At 47.6% G+C, this 9,464-nt stretch overlaps 1 protein-coding gene across 1 annotated transcript; it reads left to right on the forward strand.

Annotated features, from left to right (window-relative positions):
• Nucleotides 1–7,972: 7,972 nt before the first annotated feature.
• LOC133911131 (uncharacterized) lies at nucleotides 7,973–8,670 on the forward strand. The gene is made up of 2 exons (XM_062353334.1): nucleotides 7,973–8,464; nucleotides 8,560–8,670. Exons 1-2 carry the CDS (start codon nucleotides 8,035–8,037, stop codon nucleotides 8,574–8,576), a joined length of 447 nt encoding a protein of 148 aa, XP_062209318.1. The 5' UTR covers nucleotides 7,973–8,034; the 3' UTR covers nucleotides 8,577–8,670.
• Nucleotides 8,671–9,464: the final 794 nt, after the last annotated feature.

The following is a 9,464-nucleotide window of genomic DNA, read 5'->3' on the forward strand; positions in this document are numbered from 1 at the left end:
CGGCGTACGGCACCTCCGACCATAAAGGGCCTCAAATGGCGCCATCTCTATACTAGCCTGGAAACTGTTGTTATACGAAAATTCCGCAAACGGCAGGCATATGTCCCACTTCTTCCCATAAGTGAGCACACAAGCACGGAGCATATCTTCGAGAATCTGATTTACCCTCTCCGTCTGACCATCCATCTGTGGGTGATACGCCGTGCTGTGGAACAACTCAGTCTCCATAGCCTCTTGGAAATTTCTCCAGAAATGAGAAGTAAACTGGGTACCTCGATCCGAGATGATCTTCTTCGGCACCCCATGGAGGCAAACAATTCTAGTGAGGTACAACTCCGCATACTGTTTAGCAGAATAAGTGGTTCTGACAGGAAGGAAGTGTGCGGACTTTGTCAACCGGTCCACGATGACCCAAATAGAGTCATACCCACTCGAAGTCTTCAGCAAGCCGGTAATGAAATCCATCCCAACTTCCTCCCACTTCCAAGATGGAATGGGCAAAGGTTGGAGTGTGCCGGCAGGCTTGATGTGTTCAGCCTTCACCCTTCGGCAGACGTCGCACTCAGACACATATCTAGCAACCTCCCGCTTCATGCGAGTCCACCAGAAACGGGGTTTCAAATCCTGATACATCTTCGTACTGCCCGGGTGAATGGACAGCAATGAATCGTGAGCCTCATCAAAGATCTTCTTCCTCAGCGCCTCGACCCTCGGAACCACTAGACGGTTCCCAAACCAGATAACGCCCTGATTATCCTCAGTAAAACACAAGGCCTGCCCGATCTTCCTCTTCTCTCGAATTCGGGCCATACCCTTATCATCTCTCTGAGCCGCCTTAATTTCATCAATGAGCGTGGACTTGATTTCAAGATTTGCAATAAAACCGTCTGACACCATATCAAGCCCAAGACGCCGGAACTCATCACACAACGTGGAATCCATCGGCGAGGCTACAAGACAGTGACAATGAGCCTTTCGACTCAAAGCATCGGCGACCACATTCGCCTTGCCTGGATGGTAGTGAACCTCCAGCTCGTAGTCTTTGATCAACTCGAGCCATCTTCGCTGCCTCATGTTCAAATCCGCCTGCGTGAAAATGTACTTCAAACTCTTATGATCCGTGTAGATACGGCACAAGTTGCCCATCAAGTAGTGGCGCCACATCTTCAGAGCGTGCACGACAGCAGCAAGTTCAAGATCATGTGTCGGGTAGTTCTCCTCATGACGCTTCAACTGTCGGGATGCATATGCAACGACTCGGTCCTCCTGCATCAAAACACAGCCAAGACCGATGCCAGACGCGTCGCAATACACATCAAACCCTCTGGTCATATCAGGTTGACCAAGCACTGGGACGGTCGTGAGCAGCTTCTTCAATGTCTGGAAGGCAGACTCACAGGCATCTGACCAATCAAACACGCTGCCTTGCTTTAACAACTCGGTCATTGGCTTCGCAACCTTGGAGAAGTTCTCGATGAACCGGCGGTAATAGCCCGCAAGTCCAAGAAAACTCCGGATCTCACTAACATTCTGGGGTTGAACCCAGTCGAGCACATCCTGCACCTTGCTCGGGTCAACTGCCACCCCGTTCTCTGATAGAACATGTCCCAGAAAGGCCACCTCCCTGAGCCAGAACTCACACTTGCTGAACTTGGCGTACAGCTGATGTTCTCGGAGTCTGCCCAGAACAACACGGAGATGCCCAATGTGTTCTTGCTCGGTCTTGGAGTATATCAGAATGTCGTCGATGAAAACAATTACAAACTTGTCCAACTCCTCCATGAACACTGAGTTCATAAGGTACATAAAGAAGGCCGGCGCATTAGTCAAGCCAAACGACATAACGGTGAACTCATACAAGCCGTATCGAGTAGAGAACGCTGTCTTTGGAATATCCTCTGGCCGAACCTTAATTTGATGATAGCCCAGCCTCAAGTCAATCTTTGAGAAGACTCGGGCTCCCGTCAACTGATCAAACAAGATGTCAATCCTAGGAAGCGGATACACATTCTTCACCGTGACTGCATTCAGCGGATGGTAATCAACACACATCCTGAGAGTGTCATCTTTCTTCTTCACAAATAAAGCTGAGCATCCCCAAGGTGAGGAACTCGGACGAATAAAACCCTTTGCTAGCAGCTCATGAATCTGTTTCTTCAGCTCAACTAGCTCAATTTGCGACATCTTGTACATCTTCTTCGAAACCGGGGCCGCACCGGGTACGAGATCAATAGAGAACTCCACTGCCCTGCCAGGAGGCATTCCAGGCAACTCATCTGGAAAAACATCTGGAAATTCCCACACCACAGGAATGGTCTCCATAATCCTAGTGGGGGCAGCCTTTATGGTGAACAGGCAGGACTTGACACCCTTCAGCTTCAACTGAATACGAGTGCCTGACAGACCATCGAGGGTGACGGTTCGCCGAGCACAGTCCAACACAGCCTTATTCTTGGAGAGCCAATTCATTCCCAAAATAACATCAATTCCCTTCGAGTCCATCACTAACAGATTGACAAAGAAAGGCACCTTGTTGACAATTACTGCCGCTTTATTCACACACTGGTTGATTAGAACTTTGGCCCCCGGGGCGTCTATAAGATACGGTGTGTGGGTAGCACTGACTCTCAACCCACACTTCCAAACATAATCCGACGATATAAAGGAGTGAGAGGCTCCTGAATCAAACAAAACCACTGCAGAAAAGATGTCAGAGTTGAAACTCATATCCAACGTACCCATCAGGACGGTGTCACCCTCCTGAACCTCGTCGGCGGTAGTATGGCGAGCTCGACCACGCTTGGGAACGTGGGTCGCCTGCGAAGACTGCGGTGCTGACTGAGCCGGCGGTGGTCGTGGGGCACCCATCACGGCTCCCGGCCTCGGATACGGGCACTCCCTCGAGAAATGGCCGACGCGGCCACAGTTGAAGCACGGACCACCTGAGCCACCGGTCACGCTCACTTGGGAGCCGGCTGGTCGTGCAGCCTGCCCCTGTGGAGCGGAGAACGCAGGACGTGGTACAAACCACATCGGCCGTGGGTAGCCAGCCGACGGCACCTGAGACTGTGGAGGCTGGCTCTCAGTGCGGGCGCGCTACGAGCTACCGCCCATAGAAGACGAGGAACCCCTCTTCCGCCTCTTCTCCTCTTGGTGGCTCTTATACTTGAGCTCCACCGTGATCGACGTGCTCACCCAACTCGGAACCCGACACATGCAATGTATACATAAGCGTAGATAACATATTAGATTTTCAAGTAGACACGGTGCAATATGATAGATGCTTGCCTTGCTGCCCTAGCTGCTGCTCACAGCTACCCGAGTCACGATCACCACTGCGGGAACCTCCGGGTACAGCCTCGTTCGCCGGGTCGAAGTTCCCTAAAAGAATCACGCATGCAATGTAATGAATATGAATGACATGCAATGAAAGATGCCTCACTGTAAGACAGCAGCGGAGATGCAATGCACTTATGCCATGAGTTAAAAGCCTGAAGGATTTCCTTATTTGAATTATTGTTTAACATTTAACAACTTATTAATCCTCAGTAAGCATTTCATAAACCCTAGCGTTTTTAATGAACATGGAATAATTTAACAAGACTAACAGAATTTGATTTACCAATTTTGGACTCATCAAAAATTGTTTATGAATTATTAAAGATTAAATCCATTCATTAATTGAATAAAATTAATTATACCTTTCACAACACCTAGTATTTTTCATGTGCAGAGTATGATAATACAAGGCCAACAAAATTAGATTCATCAATTTTGGAAACACCAAACTTTAATTAGGAATTAACAAAGCCTAGACATAATTTATTAACTCAATAATTCACAGCACCTATTTCATGGCCACTGGCATTTTTAATGGACAGATCATGACACAACAAAACCAACAAAATTGGTTTTAGTAATTTTGGAGCTCTACACAATTTCCTATGCATTTTTCAAGTCTTCAGCCGATTTAATCATTAAACAAATATTCTAATTCGCATTTTCCGGAGTTTTCCCGATTAATAAAAATGCCCGAAATATTTTTTTGCACACCTGGCCGGTTAGCCACTGAGGCTGACAGTGGGCTCGGTGGGTTTGACCCGGGTCAAAATTGACCCGCGCCCAGTACCCCACGCCGGCGGCTCGGGCGACGTCGCCGGCGGCGAACGGCGGTCTGAACGGCCCGGCCGAAGGTGGCAACAGCACCAGCACGAGCACGTGGTCACGGTGGGGGTACATGTCGATGTCGGCGATGGCCGGAGCACGGCGATCGGCGGCGAGGGGCAAAACCAATCCGGCGGCGGCATGGCTTTGACGCGCCGAAGACGAACGGCGACGCAACAGACTCGGGTGAGGGCAGCTATAGCTTCTACGAGGGCGCGTGGACCAAATGGCGCGGCCCAACGCTGAAGAACTCGACGGTGGCACGGCCGGCGGCGAGAGCTATGGCGCGGCGGCAGCCGGTCGTCGCGGACTCACGCGCCAACGACGGGACGGAGGGAAAGCGGCATGCGCAAAAGGTGTACAGGAGCACGGGGAAGCTCACCGTGCAGCGGGTTAGGTCGGTGAGGCTGTAGAACAGCGGGGCGACGGAAGACGGCGGAGCTCGGTTGCCGTCGTCGGGGAAGAAGGCGCAGGCGGCTCCAATCCGCGCGGGAAACGGCCGGGGAAGGAGGGGAAACGGCGGAGGAGCTCGGGGCGCTCCTCCCTACGGCTCCACGGGGCTCGGGCTCGACGGAAACCGTCAACGGCGCGGCGACTCTTGCCAGCGGCCGATGCTTGTGCGAGTGCTCTGCGCTCTGCTTTTCGGCCGCGCGAGAGAAGGAGCAGAGAGAGAGATAAAGTAGAGGGCGGGGAGGGGAGGATAAGGACTGGGGCTGATCTTTCGGCCGGCAACGTGGAGGTGGCCACCGAAGTCAAGGATGGCGGCGCCGCATTGCTTTGTGAGAGCGGGAGAAGGGGGAGCAGAGGCGGTGTGCGTGCGAAGGGGATGACAGGTGGGGCCGATGAACAGTAACCGCCAGGCAAAAATATCTTCACTACTTTGGTTATCAAGGTGGAGGCCTTACTGTGGTCTAAAAATTGTGGAACAAATTTTGTTGGCTTCTATAAATCATGAACAATCCATTTTACCTTGTTTGACCCAAAAAGCTTGCACCAAATTCAAATGAAAATTCTCCAAAGAGGCAAGCTTTTCTAACTTGTGTTAATTTTTATGCCTTTAAAATAATTCCCAAAAATTTGGGAAAATTCATTGATATTCTCCTCTAGGCACCTACTAATTTCTAAAATTGTTTCCAACCCTATGTTGTATAGAAATATGGTGAGTTGCTTAACAACGCATCAACTAATATTGATTTTTACAATTTATTTAATTAAAAATTGCATGCCTAAAATTGCTCAAAACCAAGCAAATGATGCTAATGACGTCCATTAGCACTTAATTATATGTTTTGGAAATTCTGGGCCATGACAAACCTCCCCCCCTAAAAAGAATCTCGTCCCGAGATTTGGTATGAGCCAGAGAGGGGACAATGAGAACGCTGTGATGACTTAACAGGTTGGGAGACGACACCATGACGCATGAGATGGAATCCAACGCAGATTTTTTTATTCAATCATAGAGATGAACACATACATGCGAGAGATTCCAAATACGCTATATTACATTGGCATTACAAATTCTCAAAGAACTCAGGATACTCGGAACGAAGCTGATCTTCCCGCTCCCAAGTCGCTTCGGACTCAGAGTGGTTACTCCACTGAATCTTCAAGAATTTGATTGAACTCCGCCGCGTCTTGCGCTCGGTTTCACCCAAGATTCGCATCAGTTTCTCACAATATGTCAAGTCCGGATGCAATTCTTCGGGCACAATATCAACGACATCAGTCGGGACTCGGAGACACTTCTTGAGTTGTGAGACATGAAACACATTGTGCACCGCGGAGAGGGACGGTGGCAACTCTAATTGATATGCAACCTCTCCACGCCGAGCTAAAATCTGAAACGGTCCAACATACCGAGGCGCCAGTTTGCCTCGGACTTGGAATCGACGAACGCCTTTGAGAGGTGAGACCTTCAAGTACACATGATCCCCCACCTCAAATGTGAGCTCCCGGCGACGTCGATCTGCATAGCTCTTCTGCCTAGACTGGGCCGTGAGAATACTCTTGCGGATATTCTGAACATGGTCTTCTGCCTCCTTGACCAAATCCGGACCTAGAAAAGCCCGTTCACCGGATTCGGACCAATTCAGCGGCGTACGGCACCTCCGACCATAAAGGGCCTCAAATGGCGCCATCTCTATACTAGCCTGGAAACTGTTGTTATACGAAAATTCCGCAAACGGCAGGCATATGTCCCACTTCTTCCCATAAGTGAGCACACAAGCACGGAGCATATCTTCGAGAATCTGATTTACCCTCTCCGTCTGACCATCCATCTGTGGGTGATACGCCGTGCTGTGGAACAACTCAGTCTCCATAGCCTCTTGGAAATTTCTCCAGAAATGAGAAGTAAACTGGGTACCTCGATCCGAGATGATCTTCTTCGGCACCCCATGGAGGCAAACAATTCTAGTGAGGTACAACTCCGCATACTGCTTAGCAGAATAAGTGGTTCTGACAGGAAGGAAGTGTGCGGACTTTGTCAACCGGTCCACGATGACCCAAATAGAGTCATACCCACTCGAAGTCTTCGGCAAGCCTTTGCGTACACGCATAGATTGTTGTAATAACATGATCCCATCACGACATTAGAATTCGATTCTACGCTTAACTCGTTTTTGCAGAGAATGTTGTGACTGGTATGGCCTTGTGATATGTGATGCATGTGTGTAATTTTTCATGGCCTGCGTGTCATGGTTAATTGCAGCCCAAGGCTGTCATGTTATTGTATAACGGCCTGCGTGTCGACTTGTGATGCTTCTTCTCATGTAATTTATCTAGTGCTATTAGGTGTAATAGACTAGAACAAGATCATGGAGATTTGAAGCATGATGACCCGGAGGACAGGAACCGTGGCGATGAAGATCACCATGTGAAGGGGCCATACTATGTCACAGTTAATATGATTGCCTGTGATGTTTTTATGTTCCTGTCATACTATTCTTTCATGTTTTATATGTGGTGGATATGATTTTCATGATAGAGTAGTTTCCCTCAGAAAAATCAAGAGTAATTGATGCCCTTCCAATAGCTGCACCTACAAAGGTTTTGATCATTGTGTGGTAGGTCTGCCAAAGCAGGGTGCCATCATTTATCTTAACCAGTTAGAGTGGATGTCGGACATCCACACGCATAGTATTGGTTTACTTGATAAAGCTATCAAAACGGTTTTGGGCTTTGGGGCATGATGTTGGGCGCTGGGGCATTCGATGCCACCCAGCAAACAAGAGTCACATAGGGATGTGATTAGCAAGGCGTTGCTTACCTATGTCACTAAGTTTCTAGCAGTGATGCCAAAGCTCACTAGAACTTAGTTGAATATGGATCTTGATCCTCTATATGTTGTTAGAGGGAAAACACATATAGTGGAGTATCTTTTGTTAAATTGTTTAATAGAAGATTCACATAGGCATAGTGCTGAACCTGCATTTTCTGTTGTAGATCATGGCACCGGCCGCTAGTAACACTTCCAGTTTTAATTTGCGATCGATTCTTGAAAAAGAGAAGCTTTCTGGAACAAACTTTATTGATTGGTATAGAAATCTGAGAATTGTTCTCAAACAAGAGAAAAAGGAATATGTTCTAGAGGTCCCCTATCCTGATGAACCAGCTGATAATGCTCCTGCCGCGGATCGGAGGGCTTATGAGAAGCACACCAACGATTCACTGGATGTTAGCTGCCTCATGCTTGCCTGTATGTCCTCTGAGCTTCAGAAGCAATATGAGAACAGGGATGCCCATGATATGATTGTGGGACTCCGAGGCATGTTTGAGAACCAAGCTCGGGCCGAGAGGTACAACACCTCAAAGTCCTTGTTTGCGTGCAGGTTAACAGAAGGCAGTCCAGTCAGTCCTCATGTGATCAAAATGATTGGTTACATTGAAAGCCTGGAAAAACTTGGTTTTCCCCTTAGCCCTGAGTTGGCTACGGATGTAATTCTCCAGTCGCTCCCTGCGAGCTTCGAGCCGTTCATTTTGAACTTTCATATGAACAGCATGGAGAAAAGCATGGCTGAATTGCATGGGATGCTAAAAACTGCTGAGGAAAGCATTAAGAAGAGCTCTAGTCATGTGATGATGGTTCAAAAGGATAGCAAGAAGAGAAAGCGCAAGGACAAGGCTAAAACTTCGGATGAGATCTCGAGTTCTAAGCCTAAACCTGTTGGAAAGCCCAAGGCTGGCCCTGCCGCTTCTGACACTTGCCACCACTGCCATAAGACTGGTCATTGGCGGAGGAACTGCAAATTGTACTTGGAAGAACTCAAAAAGAAGAAGGGAAGTAAGACTTCATCTTCAGGTATAAATGTTATTGAAATTAATCTTGCTACTCGTCCTGATGATTCATGGGTATTTGATACCGGATCAATGATTCATACTTGCAAATCGTTGCAGGGACTGAAAAGGACTAGGAAGTGTGCAAGAGGCGAACTGGATGCTCGCGTCGGCAATGGTGCAAAAGTTGCTGCGTTGGCCGTTGGCGTTTACTCCTTATCGCTACCCTCAGGATTAGTTTTGGAATTAAATAATTGTTATTATATTCCTGCCTTGGGCAAAAACATTATCTCTTCTTCATGTTTGGAAGAAGACGGTTATGAATTCATAATAAAGAACAAGTGTTGTTCGATATTTTTGAATGGTATGCTCTATGGTAATTGTCCATTAGTAAATGGATTATATATATTAGATCTTGAGGATATAACTATCTATAACATTGATACAAAGAAGCCTCGGCTTAATGATTTGAATCCCACTTTTGTTTGGCATTGTCGATTAGGTCATATAAATGAGAAGCGTATGCAGAAGCTCCATAAAGATGGTCTTCTACATTCATTTGATTTCGAATCATTTGATACATGCGAGTCTTGTTTACTTGGCAAGATGACTAAGACGCCTTTCACTGGTCGAAGTGAGAGGACAAATGAATTATTGGCCCTAGTACATACAGATGTATGTGGACCGATGAGTTCTACAGCTAGAGGTGGTTTTCAGTATTTCATTACTTTCACCGATGACTTTAGTAGATATGGTTACATCTACCTAATGAGGCACAAGTCTGAATCCTTTGAAAAGTTCAAGGAGTTCCAGAATGAAGTACAAAATCATATAGGCAAGACAATTAAATTTCTGCGATCAGATCGTGGAGGTGAATATTTGAGCCATGAATTTGGTGATCATCTAAGGCAATGTGGAATCGTTCCACAATTGACTCCACCGGGCACGCCACAATGGAATGGGGTGTCCGAGCGGAGGAACCGAACTTTGTTAGACATGGTCCGGTCGATGATGAGCCAATTTGA

The sequence above is a fragment of the Phragmites australis genome, chromosome 3, assembly GCF_958298935.1.
Source record: "Phragmites australis chromosome 3, lpPhrAust1.1, whole genome shotgun sequence".
NCBI classification, from domain to species: domain Eukaryota; kingdom Viridiplantae; phylum Streptophyta; class Magnoliopsida; order Poales; family Poaceae; genus Phragmites; species Phragmites australis.